This window comes from Vicugna pacos, chromosome 35, assembly GCF_048564905.1.
Source record: "Vicugna pacos chromosome 35, VicPac4, whole genome shotgun sequence".
Lineage (NCBI taxonomy): Eukaryota > Metazoa > Chordata > Mammalia > Artiodactyla > Camelidae > Vicugna > Vicugna pacos.
The window spans coordinates 15,364,199-15,390,765 of NC_133021.1; the positions used below are offsets into that span (position 1 = coordinate 15,364,199).

General features: G+C 53.1%; 1 protein-coding gene across 9 annotated transcripts in view; it reads left to right on the plus strand.

Moving 5' to 3' along the window:
• The window catches only part of LOC102531930 (la-related protein 4B-like), a 71,803-nt gene extending 55,278 nt beyond the window's left edge, over positions 1 to 16,525 (plus strand). For 7 of the 9 annotated variants that reach the window (XM_072955002.1, XM_072955006.1, XM_072955009.1 and 4 more), the window contains 12 exons: positions 2,008 to 2,111; positions 3,363 to 3,473; positions 4,513 to 4,566; positions 4,648 to 4,872; positions 5,319 to 5,425; positions 5,888 to 6,139; positions 8,801 to 8,846; positions 11,359 to 11,523; positions 11,943 to 12,067; positions 12,159 to 12,267; positions 13,240 to 13,508; positions 14,786 to 16,525. In XM_072955002.1, the coding sequence (XP_072811103.1) occupies positions 2,008 to 2,111; positions 3,363 to 3,473; positions 4,513 to 4,566; positions 4,648 to 4,872; positions 5,319 to 5,425; positions 5,888 to 6,139; positions 8,801 to 8,846; positions 11,359 to 11,523; positions 11,943 to 12,067; positions 12,159 to 12,267; positions 13,240 to 13,508; positions 14,786 to 14,795 (1,577 nt within the window). In that variant the 3' untranslated portion in view covers positions 14,796 to 16,525. The remainder of the gene's footprint in view (positions 1 to 2,007; positions 2,112 to 3,362; positions 3,474 to 4,512; positions 4,567 to 4,647; positions 4,873 to 5,318; positions 5,426 to 5,887; positions 6,140 to 8,800; positions 8,847 to 11,358; positions 11,524 to 11,942; positions 12,068 to 12,158; positions 12,268 to 13,239; positions 13,509 to 14,785) is intronic. The other 2 variants (XM_072955008.1, XM_072955010.1) reach the window with 2 other exon arrangements.
• The last annotated feature ends 10,042 nt before the right edge of the window (positions 16,526 to 26,567 follow it).

Genomic DNA, 26,567 nt, shown 5'->3' on the forward strand with positions numbered 1-26,567 from the left:
TCCTAAGAAATCTTTGCTAAATCCCAGGCCACAAGTGATTTCTCCTAGATGTTTCTGGGTTTAGGTTTACATTTTTAGGTCTGTGATCCCCACAAGCTCATTTTTGTGTATGGCATGAGGTGGATCTGAGTCCCCAGCTCCTGGTGTGTTGGTGTGCGGCTGCTCCCGCCCCTTGTCGGAAAGGCTCAGCCTTCCCCACTATACTGCCTGTGCCGCTCTCAGTCATTTACCTCACAGGTGGGGGCTCCTCTCCGGCTGGGGGTCGGCCTGAGTCTGCTGGGCTGTTCTGACACCTGTCCTGCAGTGTCCGGGTGGTGCTGGCTTGACAGTAGGTCTTAGAGGAGGTGCAGAGTCTCCCACTTATTTTGGCTCTCTGCATTTTGCATAAATGCTTGCATTTCCATGTGAACTTTAGAATTAACATTTTGGTTTTTCAAAAGGGCCTGTTGGTATTTCTATTGGGATTACACTGAATTAATAAATCAGTTTGGAGAGAATTGACACTGTAACAATATTGAGTTTTCCAATCCACTGACACAGAATATCTTTCCATTTACTAAGGAAAGTCTTAAAATTTTTTCCTTTGGCAATGTTTTGCAGTTTCCAGTGTGCAGGTCTTTCATATCTTTACAGATTTATAACTAAGTATTTCATATTTTGGACACAATTTTAAATATTTTTATTTCAATTTCTGATTGGTGCCAGTATGTAGCAATACAGTGTATTTTTGTGTGTTGATCTTATACTTAAACCTTTTCTAGACTCACAGTTGTAGTGTTTTATAGAAATTGTATGAGGTTTTCTATATAGAGCTTAGCGTATCTGCAAATGAAAAGCTTTACCTTCCTGCACCCAGTCTGCGTGCATGTAATCTCTATTTCTTGTGTTACAACCCTGGCTGAGGCCTCCAGGGCTGTGCAGAATAGAGTGGGGGTCAGCATCCTTGCCTAACCCATCTACTGGCACGAGTGGTGCTGGACGTTGGCATTTTGTCAGTGAGGAGGTTTGCCTTCCCCTTCCTTGTTTGCTGAGTATTTTTATCAGGAATACAAGTTGGATTTTGTCAGATGCTTCTGTGTCTATGTGGTAATTGTGTTTTTGTTTGTTTTTTAAGTCCATTAATATGGTGAATTACGTTGTTTAATTTTCTTTGGAAACCAGTCTTATTTACTGAGAAAAATCCACTTGTCATTATATAGTTCTATTTTTATGCTTTGTTGGATTCAATTTGGCAAAATTTGATGAGAATTTTTTATTAATCTTCCTGAAGGATATTGGTCTGTAGTTTTTTTGTCTTGTGATGTCTTTGCTTAGTTTGGGTGTAGAAATGCTGGCTTTGTAGGTTGAGTTGGAAAGTACTCTAAAGTGTTTTGGAAGAGTTTGTACTGTAGAATTGGTGTTTTTTTTGTTTTTGTTTGTTTTCCTGAATGTTTGATAGGATTGTGTAGAAAATGTTCTTTTTTTCTATAGTACGCTTTGGTATGCTCTGTGTGCTTTACGGACTGTTTCTGTTTCATGGAAGTTGTCTGATTTACTAGCAGGAGCTTTTCCATAATGTTCCCTTGTTACCCCCTTGATAGCAGTAGAACCAGAGTGAATTTATGTCCTTTCTGGAGCTGGTAACGCATGTCGTCGTGGTGGTGGATGGCCCTGAGCTCTGATAGTGACCTTGATGTGCTGTGACCTGACTCTGTATGGGATACAAGTTTACAGAGTGACACCAAAAGGCAAAACCTAACCGAAAGGAGATCAGTAAAAGCCAGTGAGGCCTGAGTCAAGCCTGACTGGTACTGGCGGTGTTTACCCCTGTTTCAAAGGTGCAAAACCTTTTGATAGTTTGTGTTGAACTGTCAGGATTTCTGGTGTTTACCTGTCGCACAGCTTTCTTTAACGCAGTTAGTAGTACAGTCTAGCACGCCCCTCCAGGGTATCTATGTGGTCGTAATGAAAAACAAATGGTTGATTTGTTTTAATTTTGTGCACCATCCTTTTCCCTTCTCTGCACAGCTTTACCTTTAGTCCAAGTGGACGAGAAGGGAGAAAAAGTGAGGCCATACCAGAACCGCTGCATAGTCATCCTGCGCGAGGTATCTGAGTCCACCCCCGTAGAGGTAAGTCGCTTCTGCTCCGAAGGGTATTTGCACTTCTCTGTGGCTTTTCTGCTTACTTCTGTGGGTTTTGGAGGGTGTATTTTAAAGAATGAGTAGGTAAAGTAACACTTTTCCCCAGGATTTACACACTCAGAGTGAGAGTGGTTCTCAAGCTTTCTGGTCTTGGGACTTCGAGTACACACTTGACGTTAAAAAAAAAAAACAGTTTATGGTAGCTTCCATTTTTAGAAATTAAAAGGAGAAAGGCTTAAATATTTATTCGTTTTAAAATAAGAATAATAAATCCACAAGTTGAGACAAAACATATTTTTATGCTAAATAATTTTTTGGAACAAACGCTTTTTTGAGGAGAGGGCCGCCACGGGCGCCAGTGTGCATGTGCTGGTTCGAGCCAATGTGCGGCCTTAGCGCCTTTCTGGGGCCAATTTGAATGATGATTTTTTTCTCATTATACATCATATCTTTATGTCTCTTTGTGTGCCTGGTAAATTTTGAATGCATGCCGGGCATTTTGGAGTTCACTTTATACTGAGTGGTGGTGTTTCCCTGGGCTCTGTGTTGAGGTTTAGTCAGTGGCGGGGGAGCAGAGCAGATGCACCGGACACTTCCCGGCTGAGGCTGGTGGGAGGGGCAGTCATGCGTCCCAGAGAGCTCAGGGGTTCCCTCTCGTCAGGTGGCTATTTCCTGCGTGCTGGGTCCTGGGGTGCCCCTGAGCTTGCAGTTTTGGGCTGGCCTGTGCTCACTCTCCTGGCACCATGGCTTGGGAACCCCAGGCCCTCACTGGGCACTCGGGCTCACTTACACCTGTCCCCCAGGGACTGTGCTCCTGTGTGGCCTCAGAAACCATTCTCTCTTATATTTTGTCTTTGTTTCCTGTGGGGAGGGTATGTTTGGTCCATCTTAGCTGGAACTGAAAGCCCAGCTAATTTTTAAGTTTCTTAAATTACCTTCCTCCCCTCCTCCCCCAGTTGTGTGGTTATTGGCCTCCTGGTAAGATAAAATGGTATTTTCACGGTAATTGAGTCAGTGGTACATTGGAGGTCAGTAGGTTGTGAGCTTGTTTCCTGTGGCAGTGGGATCCTCACTCTGGAAGCCACACTGAACGCCTAGCCACTTTGGGAGGGTTCTAGACATCAGTGTGTTTGGCTTGTCTTCTAAGCATCTGTCCTTCAGAGTGTGTCATTTCTGTTTAGGGAGGACAAATGGTGGCACAGCTGGGAATTTAATTAACTTCTGACCTCTTTCCTGTAGGAAGTAGAAGCACTATTTAAAGGAGACAACTTACCAAAGTTCATAAACTGTGAATTTGCCTATAATGATAATTGGTTTATTACATTTGAGACAGAGGCAGACGCACAACAGGTGAGCTCGCTGCCCCTCCCCCCACCCCACCCCACCCCACCCCGTGGAGCGCACTAGCCGTTGGTACACAATGGGACTCTGCGCCTGTGGGCCGCTCTCGTGCCGCGGTGCTGGGTTTGAACATAAGTGCAGAGCAAACCAGAGCAGGTGTGTGTGTGCAGACAGTTCTGTAGCAACATGGAAAGTGCAGGCATGACTTCCTAAGGACGTGGGAGACTGACAGCGTAGGAAAACTGGTTCTGCTCTTTCATCTGTGCAGAAAAAGGTTTGAATATTTAGAAAAGTGTTTGGGGGTTTTGAACCTGACCCTGACGTTGCAGGGCAATGTTGCATTGCAACATCCTTAAAAAAGCGTCAAGAGGCTCTCTGTGGGAGACAGAGAGTTCAGGGGGTTCCCTTCCCGTAAAGGAAGACTCTTCCTTAGGGAGACATGCGCCCATGTAGGGAGTGCCCTGTATGTAGTACCAGGTGTTGTCAGCGAGACTGCTGGGGCTCGGCCAGAGAAGCCAGGGTCTGAAAGCTGGGTTTTAACTGGGTGAAGGGAAGAGGGCCTCACAGGAACAGAGAAATGGGAGGAGGGAGAGCCTGTCTGGAGCAGCACGAGCCCTCCTTCCCACGTGGGGCGGCTCAGAGCCCTCGGGGTCGTGGGGGACGTGCGGAGAAGGAGGTGGTTCGTAAATAATGACTTGAACACTGTGATCTTCACTCTTTCTTTCCCAGTCTGTGTAATTCCAGGTGCACGTTGGGGTCATTGTTTCCCTGGGTGAGGATTCTTAGCCTGTGATCTGTGGGATGCTGTTGTAGTTTCTGTTAATGCTTAGAAAGCTGTATACAGATATTGTTCGTGAGAATTTTTGACAGTTCCGTAGCCTCTGTCAGGTTCTTTTGAGGAGTGTGACCCAAAAAGGTCAAAGGGTACTGTTCTTGGTCACGTCCACCGTGTGTTAAGTACACAGCTCCTTATTCGAGGCACTGAGTTGTCAATTCGTCTTATTCGTAAGATTAACACATTGGTATCATGGATGGTTCTTGCCCTCAGGCGTACAAATATCTGCGAGAAGAAGTCAAAACTTTTCAAGGAAAACCAATTAAGGTAAGCGGGACCTTTGGCTGTACTTTGTGTGCGAATCAGTGTTCCTTAGTATTCTCCCAGAAGCTTACTGTTTTCACACAGGTGCGGATAAAAGCAAAGGCAATAGCTATAAACACATTTTTGCCAAAGAACGGCTTCCGGCCCCTGAACTTGAGCCTCTACACGCAGCAGCGCTACACGGCCTCGTTCTACTTGCCTTCGTTCTACTTGCCTCCGGTCTACAGCGCCCAGCAGCACTTCCCTCTCTACAGCCTGGTCGCCCCCCAGGCCTGGTCAGCCACACACAGCTATCTCAACCCGCCCCTGGTGAGTCCGGCTTCATGTGGGGCTCAGGCGGGGACACCTGCCCCAGCGCAGCAGCCCTCATGGTCAGTTTATTGGGAGGCACGGGGGCTGGCTGCACACACTGAATGCATTTTGTGTGATGTGATCCAGCCCTTTGCCCAGGTTGCCTCCCTCCAGTCTGGCGTTCCCTAAGCTGTGTAGTCCTTCGTACAACGCAGAATGTGACTGCACGTTCCAGGAGAGCTGGGGCACTTGCAAGCATGAGGGGTGCAAGGAGGTGCATCTGAAAAGGGTTTTGCAGTGGGCTCCCAGCAGTGCAGCCGAGGAGAAGACACTCTAGCGGGCCTCACCCTGCTGCGCCTTTCTCGGAGTGGACGTTCCTTGCAGAACGTGGAACAGAGGTGACCCAGGTTGCCGCAAGGTGCAGCACTAACCAACTGAAGTCTCTTTGTTCTTAATAAATCTAGGTAACTCCATTTCCAAATGCTGGATTTATAAATGGGTTCACGTCTCCCACCTTCATACCTGCAGCATTTCCTCTGGCCTCCCTCAGACAGTACCCTCCAGGAAGCAGGTAAGTAATATGAGGTCACCGCCATACTGTGTGCTTTCAGAGCAGAGCAGAAACATGACACGTGGAAAACCTTGGCAGTCCTCACCACGTGCTCAAGTCCCCCTGACACTCGCTGATGATAGATTTGACCAGCGTTAATGTCCATCAGACATGAAACACCCAGAAGTGTGGGATCACGCACTCTGAGAATTAGACCCTCAAATGTGTGCTGTGGTGCCTGCAGAAAGGACAGGCTCACTGGAGACAAAGGCTTCTGGGGACCTGGACCATAGCCAAGCAGAGCATTGATGTTGTTTTCAGATTGGCATTATCAGACATACTATAAGTTAACAATGCTAAATAAAGCTTTTTATATTTTTTTCTAAATAGAACACTTTTGCCTAGACGTTTGCGTATTAGCATGCTCATTTTGTGACTCTGTGACCGTTCTAGAGCTGAGCTGTACAAATGCTTTATTTATAGGAACCCTAGTAATTCTCATCCATGCCATGCCATCCCCAGTGCAGAGAGAGGGCCTGGGCTCCTGGAAAGTCCTTGCATGTTTACCTTCACTGAGGATCAGCTGATTAATGGTGTCCAGAGCCCGCAGATGAGGCCGGCAGGTCAGCCTCAAGCACGGGCACAGAACCCTCCAGCCTTCGCCAAGAGAGACGCAGGGCCGGGGCGCGTGGAGCCGAGCAGTCTGGAGCCCTCCCCTGGCTTAGGTAGAGGAAGGTGAGTGCTTAGTCTTTGCTGGGCAGGCACCTGGTGTTTCATAAACTGTTTGTAGTTTCAAGTTCCATTCATTTAGGTGTGTTCTACAATCATTATTTTCAAATCCATCACAGAAAATCACATTGAAGGCTGTAGCCATCAGAGGTTTTGTGTGATTACTTAGAGGGTAACTTTCAGAGCAGGCACTTGCTGGTTCCCTCTTTTTGGTGATAGGACACCGTCCTGTGAGGACTGGGGGTGGGCTGAACCGTGTTAGGTCCCAGTCATCCTTTGTGGAGAATTGACCAGCCTCCGTGTTCTGTGAGCCTGTGGTCGCCCCGCCTCACTCCTCCTGCCACTGCAGAGTCATATGGCAGGCAGGCAGTGAGTTGTGTGGGCGGGCAGACCAGAGTTTAAATTCATATTGAACTTACTTATAAACAAGAGCTGTTCCGGTTACGTGGTGCCGCTGGCCACATTTAGGGGAGGTCTCGCCTGCCCTTCCATGGCTCTGGCAGGTCCTGCACAGCCTGCCCCTTGTGCCCTCTCCCCGCTCACTTCCATGGGTGCCACTCCCTGTCTCGCCCTCTGCGGGGGACAAGATGGGAACGGGGAGGGGTGCAAGGGTTCATCAGTGATGTCTGGCACGGCCTTGACAGGTGGAGGCTGGCTTTATCCATTTCCTTCCCTCAGCGGTTAATTCCAAACGGGCTGCCAGGAAGGACTTGCCCTCTGACCCAAAGCCACAACCAGCACGTGTTCAACCTGCCTAAGATTTTTTTTTACCCACTTGGAAAACTTTTAAGAACAATTTCTTCATGTGTTCTGTACAGAGCAGATAGGACCATGTCTGACACACAGAAGCCCCTCCGTCAGGCACCCGGTGTGCACCCAGGGCAGTGTGGATGTCCCGTTCACCATGGCTGGGTGGAGTTGGCATGGCCGGGGCTGCGTAGCATCAGGAAATTGGACATGAAGTTGGCTGGACAGGCACTGGAGGGCTGAGGGGCAGAGGGGACACTGAGGAAGTGCAGACGCAGCGACCTCAGGAAGCACCTGCTGCTGGGGGAACGGCATGGGTTGTAAACTGAGGGGCCTGGAGCAGGGCCTGCGGAGCTGAGGCTAGGCCCTCAGAAAGGTGGTCCTTGGGCGCAGTCAGGGCTGGTTAGAGATGGTGCGGGAAAAGTGCCACCAGGAAGACTCGTTCCCAGGCCTCGCCATCGTCCTGGGCATGGAATAGGGCCCGCAGGTGCAGAGCCACTGCCCAGCGTCTCCACGGTGGGGGCAGGCCACGCATCTCAGGTGGTCCTGCCACCACTTCCGGCTTCAGACCACAGCAAGATGCGTGTGGTTTGTCCAACTTGTGGAGACCTCCTCCAGTAGGGGGTCGAGCTCCCCCCAAAGAGTGCCCCAGGACTTCATCCAACACCAGCCAGACATCAGGAAGGGGGAATGGTCAGCTGAGGTGCCCTGGGACGTGAAGCCGGCAGGGAGGGGCTGGTCAGGACGCCCTCATGGTCCTTGTTTCCAGACCAGGCCTCGGGCTCTTCAGGGCTTTTCAGCTGGAGTGTCGTTCAAACGCAGAGGGCAGGGGGGCTTTGTAGTAGGACTGCAGCCCAGGCCGAGACATGCTGCTTCTGCCGGGGTCGGGGTGGGGGTCTCATAGTCATGCCCGTCTTCATGACTTTGTGCCCATGCACCACGGGCAGAATGTTCCTCAGTCCTGTGGCATCCTGTGGGCAGGCATGTAGTCTCCATCTGCTGGGAGTCCCTTGAAAGCTGGGGACTATTTCTGGACTAGTTTCTACAGGAGGGTGTGGCTTTGGGCCAGAGTCCTGGAGGCCTGCACCGTGCTTCCCCTAGCGGGGCGGCCAGGCTGTCCCTGCTCAGCACAGGGGTCACACTCTGACACCTTAGGCCATCTTAGGCAAGGCTGCTGGGAGGTTCTCTGAGAAATAAAGGAATTAGTTGAGATTATTTCTAAATTCCCTTATAGTTTATGTAATACAGCCCTTAGGGAGCCTTTGCTTTCAGTGAAATGACAATCGATAAGTAAATAAAAGTAAAATTATGAACTGGAATTAGTATGTGGCTTGTCAGGCCGTGGAAGCCCGGGCACCACCCACAGTTTTGGCTGCGGCGTGTGGAACGGCTCTGCTGCCTGCGGGTGTGACTCTGCAACCTGGGAGCCCAGAACGGGGGTGTAAGGATGGCAGACAGGTGTAGAAAGCACAGGGGCTCCGCGACCTGCGTGGTTGGTTCAGCCAGTGAAGGCTGTTGGCCCAGAGCATGAAGGCCGGGGCAGTGAGCGCCTGCAGCTGCTTGGGATCTTGGTGATGACCACGCAGATGGGCGTTCATCACCGCTCTTTAATGGTTCGTCTTTGTAGCTCAGGATCAGATCTTACACGTCTTCTACAACTGAACGGATACTCAAGTATTTGCATGCTAACAGAAGTTCCAAATGGGAAAATCCTTTCAGTGTGTGTTTTACTTACCTTGCTAGACCTCAGGTTTAGTCCATTACTGTAAAATGTCTGTTTTGCTTACGCTCGTTAGGGTTGGGAATTCAGAATCAGAAGTCATCTGTATAAAGGCTGAATATACGTGCACTACCTATGTGCTCAGTGAAATATGTTTCAAGGGGAAAAATTTAACAGTCCTGTGCTTTCCTCTTCCCTAGGAAAAACTCCCTTGGCTTCCAGAAGAAGAGCGAAGAGAAGTTCACAGTGAGTACATCGTGCCGCGCTCGGGACACTGAGCCTGGTTTACACTGAACAGACTTGAAGTGTAATTCAGTCAATTAAGGCACGAGAAGGAGCTTTTCAAAAGCCGTTTCCTCATATTACGACGTCTGCCAGATGATAATGGACGGTATTGATGCTCTGAAGAGAAGGCGGTGGTGGCTGGTTTCCTGAGGAGCCCCCGGTGCCTGCGTGTCCTGTGCAGGTCACAGGCGCAGCCAGGGCGCGGTGTGGGCACAGTGGGGTCCGTCCGCAGGTGTCTAGCTGGGTTCTTTCTGTGTGGTAACCACGTCACCTGCTTTGAAATCCCTGGAGTTACAAGTTTGGGCACGCAGAACAGACCTCCCCCCCGTAGGAATTAGCTCATGAGTATTTCTGATTCACAGTAGCTTACTCTGTCCCCACTATGTAGGGAGCATAGTTGCCTCCTGCCATAACTCACGGTCGCGACAGACCCAGAAATGAGTGATGATTTATGCAGGTGGTGGGTACCTGAGGCGTGGTCATGTCTGCTGGGGGTGGTTGAATGGCCCCTTCCGTGGGGGACACTCTGCAGGGCTCTGGGGTGGGTGCATGCGTCCCCACATGGCCAGGTGGGGTGCATGAATTTGGACGCTGGTTGTAGAGGGCAGGGAATGACCTTGGGGAGATTCTTGGTCTCACCCCGAGCCACTGAGCATGTGCCTTCTCCTCACAGAAGGTACCAGGTATTTGCCTGGAGCTTGGAAAGGGCAAATTGGTAGAAAATGAACACCCCTAATTCTATCATATTGGTCATTTCAGGCCAGTTTTCGGTGAACCCTTCGGTAAGGCAGTTTATGTCTGTTCTCGTTGGAACCAATGAATTCCTGTAACATTTGGATGAACAAGTCTGTGTCTGATGTCTCCTCAGACACTCGTTACCTTTTAGTCACTACATCACCTTCAAAGGTGACATTTTTTTTCCATTGCCATTTCCATTTCATTCTGTTTTGCATTCCGTTCCCATATTTGGACCTGGAGCCACTTAGAAGCCCAGCACGTGGAGCAGATGTGTGTGTTCAAGAGTGGGCCTCTTGTTGCGCTGGGTGGTCTGAGGGCCTGAGAAACCAGCGGTGGGTCCCAGACTGTGTGAGTGGGAGGCGAGGCCCAGCCCGGCCCGTGGCACCAGGGGCAGCGCTGTGTCTCTCCTAACGCTGTTGAGACCCTGAAAATGCTACACACATCTCCTTCGTTCCTGGAAATTGAGACTTAGTAAATTTTTTTCAAGTATTTTTTCCTAAAAATGTGTATTTTCTAAAAAGCTGAGTTCACCTCAGAAACATGCAGATGTTTAAAATAAAGCCTCTAAAAATTGCTCTGAGCTGGTGGGGTCTGAGCACGAGCTTGCCGAACCTCAGAGTGTGCAGCAGCCTCGTTCCGAGGGCTCGTGCCTGCCTGAGTCGGGCTGCCGCGGGCCCCAGTGGCACTGAGGGGATGCAGGCAGGGGGCCCAGAAGACATGGCTTCGTCAGCTTGGGTCCGCTTTCATCCTCACCTGCTCTCCCCTGAGTGCTAACAGAGTCTTCTCCAGATTTTCCTTCTGCGGGGATGGTTTTCCTGTTGGTGTAAGTTTCTGGGACAGGTTGGCCCTTTCAGGCTTCGTGGGCCCTGTGAGAGCCGAAGGGGCCCACGGCCCACCGCTCACCGCGAACGCCCCTGCTCTACTGAATACGAACGCGGTTCCTTGTCTGCTCCTTGTCCCTTTCAGCCAAGGAGCTGGGTGCTTACAGAACAGCATCCAGCAGGATGACTAACAGTGTTTCAGTAAAAATACGTCACTGCCTTTCTCCTGAGATCCTGGGCTTATAAATCATGCTCAGATATCACTGTGCTGAGTCACTGTCTTACAGTCAGGGGACATGATGAGACTCTTAGCAAATACCATGCTTTTACTTACTGATTAAAATACAGGGCATTTCAGTAAGTTAGTTTTCAGATAACTGGAGCCCCCTCCCTTTTTCTGTTAAACTGTTTCTTTTAAAGGAAATCTCTGTAACATTTCTTACATAAGTTGTAGGGAGCTGAGAGAGTGGCCTCTGTTTTTCTTTTACTGTTTCCTTTGTGACTTAGATTGCAGACTCTGCTGTAATAACACGGAACTTGTCAGGAGTGAGGAAGGTGAAGGCTGGACTCGGGCTCTTCTGCATCTGGCACTTTGCTGTGTCCTCCTGGTCTGTGTCGGCTGCCAGAGGGTCTTGGTGGCCGTACAGATGCGGCTCTTACCCCCATCTCTGACCGTGGCTGCAACAGCCCTGAGGTTTCATCTTCTCAACTCTGCCCTTGAAGAGCTCTTGCCTAACAGATGAACTCTTTTCAGGTGACCACGGCTTGGCATGGTTGGACTAGCTGTCCATTTGGAGGCAGGTGTGGACACCAGGAGACTGGGGACCAAGCGTGGGCCTCCCTCACCTGCTGTGTTTCTCAGCACCTTCCTGCCTGTCCACCCCAGGCAACTTCATGGTGTTCTTCTCTTTCAGAGGAGTCAGACTCAGTCTCCAACACCACCCAGGCCTCCGTCCCCCAGCTTTGAATTAGGGCTGTCCAGCTTTCCCCCGCTGCCCAGGGCAGCAGGGCATCTGAAGACAGAGGATTTGTTTGAGAACAGGCTGTCTGGATTGCTCACAGGATCGTCCAAAGAAAGGGTAAGACCCAGCTCCCACCCTCTGCTCGCTGACACCTACCCAGCACCTATGTGGGCTCTGTGCTCACCTGCTCGCTTCCACATGCACAGGAGGCTCGTTATGTGCCGGGCTGTGCTGGGCACTGTGCTGTCAGGGTGAACCGAGGACTTCCGATGCCTGGCCAGTGGGGAGGAGGGCTGCAGCTGGTGGTGCTGGACCACAGAAAAGGGCCTCGGATGAGATACGTCGACAGCTGCAAGAGGATGGGGGCGGCTGCGGCCTGGCTGTGTTTCCAGCTCTGGTCTGGGCTGAGCACACCCGTCCTCAGGGCAGGACCACACCTGGGCTTCCAGCACTGTCAGCCACATATTTGTCATTACGTCTGGGGTCTCACAGACGCTTGTCTACCGGTTGTAAACTGTTTTTCCGATGGTTTTCAGAGCCTAAACGCAGATGCCAGCATGAACACTCTTCCCACGGTAGTCCCCCAAGAGCCCTTGTTGCCGGCCCCCTGTGCCACACCCACCACCATCGAGCATGCTCCCTTCCTCCCCCGCCCGCCCAAGTAAGTGCCACCCTGTCCCCATCCCCACGTGTCCCCACTGGGCTGCCCGTGGGCGGGGCACTCACAGGCCTGTTGGGTGGCACTTTTGCAGGGATCCCAAGGTGGTGGAGAAGCAGAGGGACACCACAAATGTGTTCAGACTTCCTCCTGTCCTGAGTACAACCGCCAGCAAATCTGTGCAGGTGAACGGCGCCACCACGGTAGGTGCCCCGCTGGGCGCTGTGCTCTGTCCAGGGTGCCCTGCGGGGTGCTGGCACTCGTGACTGCCCGCTCTGCTCATTTCTCCTGCCACGGCCAAGGGTCTCCCGGCCTTGGGCTCCTGAGCGGGGCTGCCTTCCTGAGTGGCCTGGGGCTTGCAGCTCCAGGCTCCGCGGGGCTTCTGGCCACCTGAGCATGTTGGGACCAGGGCCACTGGCCCAGCCCCGCCCCAGGCCGCTGGCCCCTCCTCTTGTCTCCTCCCCTGGGTGCTGGTCCCGACTCCTTTCTGTCTGATCTGTGTTGTCAGCTTGATGCCGGGTGGGCTTTAATCACCTGGATTTGGAAGTTAAGCGCTTCTTGTCCACTAGGTTTTCTCATAAGTTACAGTTATTTTTAAGTTAATAAGCAGTTGATGGAGGTGACGTAGCTTTAAATGTTCTCTTCTGTCTTAACCTTCATCCTCCACTTACCTGCAAGCCCCGCTCACTTTTTAAACCTTTTTAGCTCTTGCCCGAGCCCCAGCCCGTGGTCGTTGCCAGATGCCCTGGAGCCGTGTTGCAGTTCACCTGCCTTGCATCCCTGAGGCTCGCACTGGGCTGCACAGGGTGTCTGGCGTGGAAGCACGTGCTGCCTCTGTGTTTCTCTAGGCGTCTGGTGTCTTCGCCTCCTTTCTGGCTGGAATGTGGCTCAGAAACGCCAGAAGGCCAGAGGCTGGAAGGAGTTTAGTTGGCACTTTGTATCCCCACACCTTTTCCAGTTTTACCTGTTTTTACCACGTGTTTCTAGAGTATCTTGGAAGGAAAGATGGGCTGCAGTGGAAACTCATTGTTGAAATGTGGAAACTTTTTATTTAAAAGTAACAGTACTTTAGAGTGTGGAGATTTAGTTACAGTTGAATCTCTTTGAACTTTACGTCAAGTGACCTTGACCTTCGCATGCTGTCCTGTAACCCCAGAGCTGTGTCTGCTTCCCAGGAACTGCGAAAACCCAGCTACGCAGAGATCTGTCAGAGGACGAGTAGGGAGCCGCCGCCGCCCCCACTGCAGCCCCCAAAAGAGCAGAAGCTAAACACTGTCAGCTGTGGGAAGGAAGAGAGGAAGCTCGCCGAGAGGGAGCCCCCTGCCCCCAAGTCCAGCCCGAAACCACCCAGAGACCAGAGGAGGCCACTGGGGCACCGGCCCTCACCCCCAGCTGCGGGGCAACATCCGCACAGAGAACAGAGCACCCTCCCCAGGTCCCCTCAGTGAGTACCAAGGTCTGGCGGGCTGCGAGGAGCTGGGGTCGCCACAACGAAGCACTGTCCCTCTCGAGACGGGAGTGAGCTGCTGGTTAGGAGGTTGCAGTGTAGATAAGGTCCCCGAGGTGCCTGCAAGTTATTTTTCTTCTATGAGTCGGATTTCCCCCCTCTTGAAAAAAATCTATTTTTCAGGATTTAATTAATATAAATCTTATTTTAGGTTGGTGCTTAACTGGAGATGATGCATAAGTCTGATTTTTTTCAGGATATAAAATGCATTTATCCTAACAAATTGATATTTTTTATTAAACCTCCATGTGACTATGAATGCAAGCTATATATATAGTGAGTTTTTCTAAATTAAGCAGAACTATGCTACTTCATTTTTTAAAATAACTGGTTAGCAAGTGCATATCTCTAAGATGTCCAGACCGATGGATGAGGCTGAGGACAGTGGGACTGAGGCACGGGGCAATGCTGAGTGTAGCCCGGAGGTGGTATGGGTCAGAGGGCGCCGCACGCTGGCCTGGAGGTGTCCATCCATTCAGAATCTTGACAAGGGTTCTAGCATTTTCTTAAGTCTAGCCCGTTTTGATCGCCTGGGCAGAGTGACCCTGCAGAGCACCCCAAGAGCCCTCCTGTCCTGCCAGCAAGTAACCAGCTTCTCACTCCAGTCTCAAGTGGCTGTTAAGTGAGATAAACCCAAAGCACATTGTGAATGGAACCTACATGAGAACATAAACTTTGTTGCCCACTGACACGTTATCGCAAAATGATACCCTGATGTTGTCTTACTCCCGCGAGCTGGCAGGGAGGGTGTGGAGCCGGCTCCTGCATCGGCCCGTTGCCGGGGTGCCTCCCCATCCCTCTGCACTGGTGCGCAGCTCGGAACATTCCTGAATTGTGAGAGAAAGTGTTTGTGGTGCCCGTGTGGTTGTGGAGGACCAGTTTCCCGCTCTCTTCCCAAGACGAGGGTCTCATGGACCCTTCTGAAAGTGCTGCTCTCAGAAGAACACACATGCACTAAAGCTAGCAGTTGATGATAAAGTTAAACATAAGTTATTTTGTTTTAAAATACCTAAATTTTTCCTTTAAGTGTGCTAAGCAGCAGACATTAAAATAAGAATATTTCCTGCTAAATGTAACCATACAGTTTATTCCACAAAATGTTATTTAACAAGCCTGAGGTTTTTTTTTTTTTTTTTAACATGATTTCCATCCAATATTTAAAGACTTGAATTTTATTTAAACTTGAAAATGACTTTGCCTTAACTTTTGTATAGGACAGCTTAGAGTCCATGAGACCGGCCCCTGGGTTGGTGCGAGTGATTGCCGCTGCTCAGCTGCGTGGGCTCTGTGTCGCTCGGGCTGCTGAGTGAGCGTGCTGCAGGACAGGACGTGGCGGCAGTGCTGTGACACCGGGAGGTCCTAAGCAGTTGGTCTTTCTTCAGATTGTTGAGAAATCCTGTAAGTGCAAATAGTTGATACTGTATTATACATGTGCACTTGGGAGCGTGTGGTTTGCTTGTACAGTTGTAAGTAATCAGAACATATTAAAAAGGTTCCCTACAGAGAAAAATCTGATAAAAACTGATATATTATAAATGTTGCTATTGAGCTGGATGTAGATAAACTCAGTGTTGTGGTTTGAACATTATTTTAATTCGTTGAGTTTTTTTCTTTTTCTCTTGTACTGGTGTGTTGGGCTGACTCTGCCTCTTTGCTGCTGTGAAAGGGAGATGAAAAGTCTTATTAAAACCTTCCAATATTTTCATGCTCTTCCTAAAAGTATGTAAATATGTACTAATCACAGCTAATGTGAAAGGGTTTTTGAGGTATAATCCAGAAAGTAGAAACTGGCAGGATCTCAAGTGAAAGTAAGAAATGAGTCTACCTAGAATCACAGGTGGCTCGCGCGACCCTCCCGCCGGAGGAAACGGTGTCTCCCTCGAGCAGCGCCTCTGTCCTAGCGCGAGGCCTGCATGGCGCCATGCTGCTGGTGCCCCAGGAAGGAACGGGGGACCTTGCTTCTTTGTGGTTGTGAGATTGCTGGCTGAAAGATCAGAAATAACTGGCCTCCTGCACCCAAACTGGTGAGTGCTGTAGAAGGAGTCAGAAAGGCCAGCTCCCAGTGCTGAGATCCCCTGACGCTGCAGTCTGTGCTGGAGGAGGGGGTGGATGTCGCCAGCCACCGTCACCCCCGAATGTCACCGCCTGAATCCGCACCCTCTTGGAGCCCGAGGCCCTGGAGGCGTGTGCTTGGCCCCGTGCTGCTGCCGTTGGAGGATGGGTGGAGGTGGCCTGTGGCGGCCGTGGCCTACACTGCCCCCTCTGCAGTCCTGGCTTCTAGAGTTGACCCCACTCGGGGGTGATTTTTGCAGCATCCTTTCTAATTAAGCCAGGGTGCGTGCCCAACGGCCCCCACCTTTCTGATCCTCCTCAGAAAAGAACGGAAGGTGCAGGGCAGGAAGCTGGGAGGGCAGCTCTGCCACGTGCAGCTGCCCGTGTGGCTCTTCCTCCCCCAACAGTGTCTCGAGGTGCAGAGTCAGAGGTACCACAGCCACAACGGCGCTCTCGCCTGTTCAGCTATGTGACGACCCGCACCTCCTGAAGTGTAAGGGTGAGACCCTGGCGCCTCACCAGATGTGAATTTCAAGCAGTGTAGTTGCTTTTTAGGAGTCAGCGTCTTGCTGTTCTGACCAGGCCTCCTGTGATGGCATCACTTCTGGTCACTCCAGCAGCAGGAGCGCCTTCTGTGGCCGTGGGGAGGCCGCAGCGGGGCAGGCGAGTGTCCCCGGGGAGCAGTGACAATCGCAGCTGGAGGAGGGGCCTGAGCCCAGCTCCCGGGGGGCTGGACGCTTGGCCGAGAGCTTTTGTTTTTGTTCTGCTTCTTTTCATTGAGACTGGAATCAAGCTTACGTGTAAACTATTGGTAATTTAAGTTTCCTTTTGTGTCACTTCAGTGTAAAACTGTCTAATTTGAAAAAATGTAGGTTATGAAAAATAAAGATTTAGGCACTGGTTTTTCTTTTGATTCTTTTTAAATTAAAATTTTCTTCAAGAGTGCATCCTTTTAAAAGATACTTTATTCCCATCTGTGTCATGAGAGTGACATGTGTGCTCCGTCCACCCCGTGTTCGAGCTTCGAGTTGTAGTTGGTGGGGTGGGGGTGGTGGGCGCGGTGTCAGACCATGGGTGAGCCTCCAGAGCAGGGTGGCTGACTCAGCCCTGAGTGCAGGTGACACAGCGCTGGGCAGGCGGGAGGTGGGGGCCGGGCACGTCGGGGCGGCTGGTCTGCGAGCCTACCCCCTTTTCTGCTGGGGCGTCCTCCCTGGTTGGCTCCGTGTTCTTTGTCTCCAGCTGTTCATCCTTTGTTACGCATCTCCTGTCGGTCTCTACCAGTTGTCTTTACCTTATTTAGCGAATCTTATCTTACAGTTTCTAATTATGTAGTAAAACTGATGGATCTCCTTTGTGGTTCGAGTGTCTTGATCTTGTTTATGAAGTCTCCCTCCTCCAGGGTCACAAAGACAGTCTCCTTCTATGTGGTCCCCTGGGGTTGGCTGACGTGTTCGTGCCTGTGTGGTCTGAGGTGAGGGCGCAGGTGTTCTCTTCACCACGTAGGAAGTTTTGTATCACACGGTCGTGAGCCCCACCCTCATTACTTCCGGACTTCTCCCCTTTGCAGATCAGCCTTTTCTAGGTACTCTGTTCCATTCTGTGTGTCGGTCAATCTCTGCTGACAGCGTGGACTCGCATTCACCCATCAGTCTAAACTCCTACGAGTTTCCTTCCTAGGACTCCCCACGGAGATGGGGAACATGCTCCCTGAAAGTGGGGGTCAGCCCGGCTCAGCCTCGGCACTCTGCCTGCAGCACAGTCGATGCTCAGTGAATACCTGTTGGCTTGGCGAGGTGTCTGTCGACTGTTCTCCACGCATGGCATGGGCCTTAGAAATTTGGGGGGAAATGGGTGAAGCTTTGATTTGCACTTTCCGTGTGACCATCCCCAAACCCTAGCTTCAAATGACACACGTCAGGGTCGGCTGAGGCTTACGCTCAGCTTGGAGGCCAGCTGGTGGGCGGGCACTGGGTTCTGGGACACACCGCTCACTGCCAGCGCGTCTCGTCAGTGGGCCAGCCAGCGTGCTCTTTCACACCATGGGTGTTGCACAGGAGCTGAACCCGAGAACCCCGACTGTCCCCCCACCTCAGGAACTGAAGGGTCTGCACTGCATCCCGTGGCATGTGCACATCTGCTCACGTTAAATTGCTGCGTTTGTCTACATCCGTGGATGAAATCCCCGGCTTTCTCTCTGATCGGGACCAGTGATGTATGTGTGGAGAAGGTTGGCAGGATGGGGTGAGGTGCGCCCTTCTCAGTCTGAAATGCTGCCTGGGCGAGGGGCTGGGCTCTGAGCTGCGGGTGAACTTGAGAATGCCCCAACTGAAACACCTGGGCCTCTGACAGCAGAAATGACAGCCTGGAGCAGGTGCCCTACGTCCTTCACTGCCTGCTTCCTCTGCAGCAGGTCCTCGTGAAGCTGGGGGGGCTCCGGTTTCCATGATGGGAAACGCTTGGCTGTTAGGGTGAGGAGCCTGCACATTCCATCCGGTTCCATCCGGGCTCTGCTCAGAAGCATCAGGTGTGTTTCCTGGATGTGCGCCACCAAGCACAGACAGCATCTTTCCCCCATTTATGGGCGATGAATTCCTCTAATGTTTTGCCAGTTACTCTCTGGAGCTCATTAGAGTTAATCAGCTGAGTACACAATACAGAATGAGGAGAAAAGAGATGGGCCTCGAAACACTAAAAAATAACTGCTGTGGTGCACGGTTATAATTGCGTTGTTCTCTGCTCTTTGAACACACACATTAGCTCTGGGGGAAGAAAACCCTTGTTCCATAAGTCGCACAATTTATTGCAAACCTGAAATGATTGAGAATTGGTTTCCAAGAGAGGAAGGGAGTGCAGCTGCTTACACAGCGCTGCAAGGTGCGTGGAGCCTGGAGAGCAGTGACGACACAAGTGCGGAGATTCCAGCCTCGGTCCTGCAGCAGAAGCTGACAAATGAAAACGCAGCAGCAGTGATTCCAGAAGCTCAGAACACAGCATGGGCACAGCAGCAGAAGGGAATGGGAGGGGAGCGGGGCGTGGAGGTCATGTGGGGCCGGCTGGACCCGCACGCGTTGCAGGAGGCTCGGTCACTCCTCTGACCCTGAGGGCTGCAGCCCTTCTCTCTGCAACGTGGGTGGGGGGTGGGAGGTGTTGAGGGGGGTGTAATGACTCACTCCCTTCCCTGTGCCTCTGGCCCAGGGCAGGTTCCTGGTGATGTACCTGTGCCCGCAGGGCTCTGCTCGGTGCCCACACCGGGTGAGGGAGGAGGGTTCCTGGGCTGGCTTTTGGGGGCAGTGAGTGGGCAGTGGCTGCCTCCCCTTTCCAGGCTGCTGGGCCTCTGTGTAAAGGAGGGGGACCCACGGCCTGGCTCCAGCATCTCATAGCCTCTAAGGTTCCTTTCAGCAACAAAGATGGATTGGATTTCAGTCTGAGAACCAGGGACAGGCTGACCAGGCTGTGACCAGAGCCCACTTTGGGCCTGTGTGGGGTCAGCGGGGAGGGCCATGAGTGTCACACTACCCTATCCCAGAGCCCCGCTTCTTGCACAGATGCACCCCAGGCGGCTGGGGCAGGTCTTCCCGCCAACACGGAGAGAAGCAGGTCAGCCTCCCATAGCTGGGCCCGCCGTCAGCAGAAGTGTAACGTGAGAAACTGATGTGACTTTAAGTTGCCTAGTGGCCAGGCTACCTCGATTTTCTTGTATTTTATTCACTTACTATGTGCAAAGCACCACCACTTCGACAGGTAACAAGTATCAACAATTATCCATGTGAGCTCACACTCAACCTTGGAGGCTGGATGTGCTTCACACCCACGCCGGCAGCCCAGGGCCAGTGGCCACCCTTGGACAACACAGGTCTCGTTGGCCTGGGATGGTCTAAAACCATAGGCCCTGCAGCTCACGGAACTGCCCCTTCCCGAGGCCAGGAGTGGCTCCACTGAGAGCAGGGCCGAGGCAGTGGGGGCTGCTGAGGGCCCCTCAGGTCAGCAGAGCCACCTCGGCTTTCAGCGGCCGGAGCAGGGCCAACCTGCAAAGAAACGCCTGAGGGGGACATAAAAAGCAAGCGTGTGCAGGCGACGGGTGGGTGGTGGGTGGAAGCGGTTTCTTTGTAGGTAAAGCTGTGCATGTATGCGTGTGCACGCATGTGATCTGCATGTGCATGCATGTGTGCGTGGATGCGTGAGGGAGATGAAGTGTGAGGGGACCGGTGTTCAGAGCACTGCCCATTTTCCAGTGAGCTGCTTCGGGTAAGGCGTTGAACTGAGTGAAGCTACTTTGGGCCTGTCTCCCTCCCTGGAGGGTCTCTGGGGCTCGTCTGGGAAGCGAGACCCCTTTGTCTCTGTGGTTTCAGGCCAGATGCCCCTTGGAGCTGAGGACCCACTACAAGGCACTGGCCTGGGCTCTCCCATCCAGAACGCTCGGGGCGTGGAGCGCTCACAGCCGCACATGGAGTCAGGCCGTGGAGCCGCTTTCCTTGGCTGAGGCAGGGACAGCGAAGCTGCAGGTGCCCCAGCCCCTCTTACAAGGGACAAGCCCTGGACTGTGCCCAGCTCTGGGGGCTCAGGTGTCCACCAGCTCCCAAGTGTCTCAAGGAGGTCCGAGTTCTGCTCCATTGTTTAATAGCTGTGTGACCTTAGGCATGTCACCTACCCTTTCTGAGCCCCCTTTTACTCACCTCACAAATGAGGGAAATAGCACCAACCTGTGGGGTCATCTGAGAGCATTGAAGGAGATGGCATGAAAATGCGGAGATCAGGAGCGAGGGGAACCCCAGCAGGTTACCCCCCTCCCCTCCCCACCCCATGAGGAGCACCTGTTCCCCCAGGACCACCCAGTCCAAGGCCCAGCCACCCCTCCTGCCCTGTGCCCCATAGCTTCAACCCGCCTCCCACACAGACTAATTCTCTGAGAGAGACAGAGACAGAGACAGAGAAAGTCAGGAGCATGCTGGGTGGGGAGTCTGGCCTGTGTTCCTAATGGTCTGTCCTGGGTCATGCCCCATCGTGAGGCCTGGCGGTACCCCTACCCTTCCTGCCTCAGTGGGAATGGTCCCTGGTCCTCGGCGAAGCGAGGCTGGACGAGCAGGGGTGGGACAGGGCTGCAGCCCAACGTACCGTCCTGTCATGGAAGGGCTGAGCTCTCCCTGAGGCCGCAGCCCAGCGGGTTCCCCATGCTGTGCTGGCCACGGTGCCTGGGGCTGGCCTAGGGACCCACAGCTGTCCCTGCAACCTGGGGGTGTGGGGCCCACAGTTGAGCTCTAGTATGGTGGGGAGCCCAGCCCCCACCTCCGCCCAGCACGCTGGGACCCTGCCTGCACCACGGGGACCCCAGCAGGCATTGCCCCCCCATGCCCCGCTCCACCCAACTCTGGTTGGCCTGTTCTCCCATCTAGGCTCAGCACATCTGTCTGAAACAGGAAGGCTGCTGCCAGCCCCCTCGATCTGAGTGCTTCCCTATGGGGAAGCCGCTAGCCGAGCATCTGCTTGGGGAAGTCAGCCCCTCAGTGTGGTGAAGAGTCTGTGCTGGTGCCGGGGAACAGGGTTCGACTGCTGCATCTCGTGCTGCAGCCCCGCTCCCCACACAGGCTGGACCAGTGACTCTTCCGAGTCCTGAGTAGAAAGTAAACATGGGAAATGTTTATGCAGGATGGTCACTTCCAAGATCAGGTCACAGAGATGGTGTCCCTGGCTAAGCCACGCCGGGACTCCTAAGCCGGATGTGGAGATAATAATTTGTTACACGGCTGTGGATAGCCGCTACAACCCTCACTGTGTGTGCTCCTCAGCTGAGTGTGACTTCTGAGTGCAGCCCGTTCAACTGGACTCAGATCCTGGGCTTGACCCTTAGCTTTCCTCCCAGGACAGCAGTACTTTCCCTGCCCAGCTGCAGCCACAGCCCCATGAAGCAGCAGTCGGAGAAGAAAGATGGTGGTGCACCTGCCTGAGCAGGAGGAAGTCAGGGCAGGTGGGTGCTGGCGTCACCTGGGGTGTTGAGCTGGTGCTCAGGACAGTGGCTGACCATGGCCACCTGCTCTGCTCACCACAGTCCAGCAGGCCTGGCCCATGGCTTCCTTCAGACGCTCACGAAAGGCCCAGCCCATGATCCGTACCGACCTGGGCCCCCTCCCCGTGTGGACTCTCCTTCGTATACTCTCCTTCGTATACTGACCTCTGGGAGAGGCTGGGTCACAGGGCCTGTGTGAGAGGCCTCATCCCACCGCATGGGCTCCTTCCCTTCCTGCCCTGCCTGCTGGGAAATAGCGTTTCTGCAAATTATATTTCAGTAGTGGAAGGTCTGATTTACTGGCACTGAGCCCTCGGTGAGGCTCTAAAAACAGCATTTCCGATCACTGAGTCAGTGGTTAGGAGGCATCTGGAAGGTTCGTCCCTGCTATGGAGGAGGAATGCCTCATCCTCCCTGCACGGGGGACTGGGAAGCTCCTCTGACCCAGCTCAGGAGTCCAATGCCAAGTCTGGGCTGGTCCCGACCCAGGCAAGGGCAGGGAAGCCCCAGCAGGTCCAAGTGTAGGAGGGTGCCCTGTCCCAGGAGGAGAAGAGCTCTTCACTTCTCCCAGCTAGGAGGGGCTTCCCAGAGGGTGTGGCAGCTGGCTGGTCTGCAGGAGGCCCTCCGTCCGCCAGGGGCTGTGATGCCTCTGGATTGATGCGGAGATAGGGTGCCACCTGGGCCAGGCAGTCAGGGCAAATCCCAGGCCCAGAACAAATATGCTTACGTTTCTGGGGTTCTGGCCCCTCTCATTTCTGTCTGTCTTCTCTCCCCTCGGTGTCCACACGGGAGTCTGCGTGCGCGTGACTCAGGCTGGGGCCTCCCCACGAGCATGTGGGCCATTTGCGAGGTGGTCACAGAAGAGCCCGCTGGGGAGACGGGCAGGGGGCCGGCAGACCCGGGAACCTCATCCGGCTATTGGATTGGAGTGGGCAGGTCTGGGAGTCCCCAGAGGTGGAATCTGGGGTGTTACCCACAACTCTGCCTGGGGGCCCCTCCTGCAGCCCAGGGAGACGCCGTCCGGCCGCAGGGCCCCATTCTGTGCCTCAGCCATTCCACAGCCTCAGTCAGACTATCCTCCTCTTCCTGTCAAGGCAACAAGAGGGTGCACCGACAACGTCTTCACAGGACGCTCGGGAAATGCCACGGGCTCATCCTGGAAGATAAATACAGGAACAAACGTCAGGGGGACAGTGAGGGAAGAAACCGGCCCTGAGACCCCCAGCCGCAGGTCCACCTGCGGTGCCAGGAGGCCTGCTCCACGGGCGCCCCTTCCTAGGGGGGAGCGCGCCCCTGGCCTCCAGCCCCCCGGAAGAGGCTGGTGGGCTGAGTGCTTCGCTGGCCGCCTGCTTGGCCTGGAGAGGAGCTGCTGGAGGCTCAGCACCTGCCTTGTAAACCCCCCAGGAGCGAGCTTCCCTGGGCGGGGCCCAGAGAGCAGGGCCCAGCTTTCTGGCTTCGGGGACACCGGGAAGGAGCTTGTCGCCGGGGCTGCATTGACCGCGGCTGCCTTGGAATCAGGCTGGAGGCAGAGTGCCGCTTTCAGGCCAGGGCTTCTCACTGACGATGCGGTGGAATCTGCCAGAAGCTCTCTGAGCGTGTTTCTGGGACCCAGCTCTGCAGGCCTGACGGGCCTGGGCACCCGGGCCAGGACCACGGACCCTCCTCTGAGGAGCTGAACCCCGGCCGGTTCGCCGTCAGAAAGTAGGGCTCCTGGTCCGCGCGCCCGGGCCCTGCTCCTGGGGGGGCCTCCCACTGAACCCCCAAGTCAGGGGAAGGGCACCGATCCTTCAGGGCTGTGAGAGGGTCAGGCTAACTGCTCACAGGCCCCCTCCGCCACAGGAGCGCCCCGGGCCGGGCAGACACCCTCAGGCCCCACCGGTGCCTCTCCTGGAGCCCTCACCAGGGTTTTCAGAGGGACAGGCCCAGTTACAGGTGGGCGGGAAACTGAAGCCCCGCCAGCGGCCTGCACAACCGCCAGGCCTCACGCCCACGTGCGAGGCGCCTCAGGAGCTGTTGGGCAGAGGGTCTTCCCGAGTCCTGGCTCCCTCACCACACTGGATGCTCCCGCGCTCTCCGAGGGCACCGAGCGGGCACTGGTGGACACGGACCTGAGGACGAGGCCACCACTGCTCTGGAAATGTCCCCATGGCCGCCTTGCAGGTAGGGGTGACAGGTGGGCTATCCAAAGCCGTCGCAGCACTGGGCGGGGGGGGGGGTCGACTGACACAGTAGCCTCTGGGGCGTGGGGTCCAGATGTGTCAGGGCAGCAGCTGGAAGGGCAACGGGGCGGGGAGTGTCTGCCGCCCTCCTTTACAGCGCTAACCCTAACCCCAACCCTAACTGACCTCAGGCCCGCCCCGTGGTGGGGGCCTTGCAGGCTCAGGAGTTGCTGTGAGTGGGTTTCATTTCAGCAGCTCTTGTCCCAAGAGGCCCCACCAGCTGCTGAGCCTTGAGCACCCCCTCCTCCTGCACTAAACATGATGCTGTCACCACCCTGTTTAGTGCCCTGAGGGCCTCCCTGTGTTCTCCATGCCCCACCCCCAACCTCCCTGTCTTCTTGTGTCTCAGCTCACTGAGCTCCCTGACCTCAGGGCCTTTGCACTGCTGTTTCCTCTGCTTGTAACCCTCTTTGCTGGTTTTGGATTTCATCGCAAGTGTTGCTTCTTACAGGAAGCCTTCTCTGACTTCTTTGACTAGGGAATTCTCTACTTTCTGTGCTGCTCTTTCACACGATTAGTGCAATCACCTTTTACATTTGTTTGTGCGACTAGTTAATTTTTATTCCTCTCCACCTTCAGACTTGCTTATGTGGGAGCCCCATGTGGATAAGAAACGTACCCGTTGTTGGGCCACCCCTGCCATCTGCCCAGGCAGGTTCATCGTTTAGATTTGGGCCCCCAGCAAGTGTCTAAAGATGGGTTGTCAGGCTTGCAGACTCTCAGGCCCCACCCCAGCTGCCAGGTAAGAATCTGCAGTTTAGCCAGGTCTCCAGGTGATTGGCCAGCCCAGTGGAGTTTGAGGTGGGCTGGCTCGAGGCAGGGGGCTGGTTCCCCTTCTATCCCCTCCCCCTCTCCCTCCCCCTCCCCCCTTCCTGCCTGACTGGGGCACCTGGGACTCTGCCTTCTGCTTTAGGTCAAAGAACCCACCTCCCTCCTCCTCACTGGCCCCGCCACCTGGGCAACAGTAACTCCTCCACTTAGCAACAGCTCCATTCATTTTTCCCTTCCATCCTCCGTACTTCAGTATCTCAAACCCTCATGATGTCAGACAGTCCCTGTTCTACTTCCAAAAAAATGAATAATTAGGTCCCAGAGGAAAAAGCAACCTTCTGAAATTAAGGGATGGCAGATGGGCTGTTGTCCACCGAGGAAACCACCCAAATCACACATACATGCCTCCAGCCATGTCGATGCCTGAGTCCTCGGCTGCCTCGGCCACAGGTGCAGGGCGTGAAGGTCGTGTGCTTCCCGTTGCTTTGCCTGCAGCTGCCCTCCCCCATCAAAGCAGCCTAACGCTTCCAGCCGGGCGCGGCCACCACGAGAGGCCAGCCTCTGGCCGCAGACGCACCGCTGGCCTGGCTGGGCCTACCTCGGTCTCAGCCTCCTCTGCTGTAAGCCCCTCCTCTGGTCCCTTCTGAGGGGCTGGGGCAGGATCCAGGGCCTTAGGTCCCCAGGGTCCCCAGGCCCCTGCAGCCTGGAGAAGGCCCTCCGGCCCCACTGTGGTCACCTCTGACCCACAGGGACGCCTGCTGCTGGGCCTGAGTGTAGGTTGAGCTGCGGTGGGGTGGACTTGCAAGCCAGCGCCCTGAGGTCACAGAGACCGAGTGTGAGGGGCCTCGAGGGGCCGCCTGCCCGGTGGGGATGCAGGCCCCTTGGGTGCCGCCCGGGAGAGCTCACACAGCCCCTGCCCTCGGCCTCCGTCTGCCTCCCACTTCACAGAAACACAGACTCTTCTTTGTTGTTGTTGTTAAAGTCTTAGTGAATTAGCTTTATTTTATTAGGCATGATAGAAAAGCGGTTTCTTTTCTTTTACAAGCATTTGGAAATGATCTGAATTTTGAAAATAGAACGTTACAAGTTCTTGACTTCTTTTTGGAGAAAATTCACATGTGAGTCTCTAAGAGGTTGGCTCTTATTTAAGAGTAATTTTTTATTATTATTTTATTTATTTTTAATTAAAGTACAGTCAGGTACAATGTGTCAGTTTCTGGTGTGCAGCACAACATCCCAGTCATGCATATACGTACATATATTCGTTATCATATTCTTTTTCATTAAAGGTTATTATATTGAATATAGTTCCCTGTGCTCTACAGAAGAAATCTGTTTTTTTCTAAATCTATTTTTATATATAGTGGCTAATATTAGCAAATCTCAAACTTCCAAATATATCCCTTCCCACCCCCTTTCCTAGGTAACCATAAGATTGTTTACTATGCCTGCGAGTCTGTTTGTTTTGTAGATGAGTTCATTAGTGTCCTCTTTTTTCTTTTTTTAGATTCCATATATGAGTAGTATCATATGGTATTTTTCTTTCTCTTTTTGCCTTACTTCACTTACGATGATGATCTCTAGGTCCATCCATGTTGCTGCAAAAGACTATTCTATTCTTTTTTATGGCTGAGTAGTATTCCACTGTATAAATATACCACAACTTCTTTAATCAGTCATCTGTCGATGGACATTTAGGTTGTTTCCATGTCTTAGCTATTGTAAATAGTGCTGCTGTGAATATTTGGGTACATGTATTTTTACTAATTAGAGTTCCCTCCAGATACATGCCCCAGAGTGGGGTTTGGATCATAAAGTAAGTCTACTTTGAGTTTGTTGAGGAATCTCCATACTGTTTTCCACAATGTCTGCACCAAAATGCATTCCCACCAGCAGAGTAGGAGGGTTCCCATTTCTCCACACCCTCTTCAGCATTTATCATTCATGGACTTT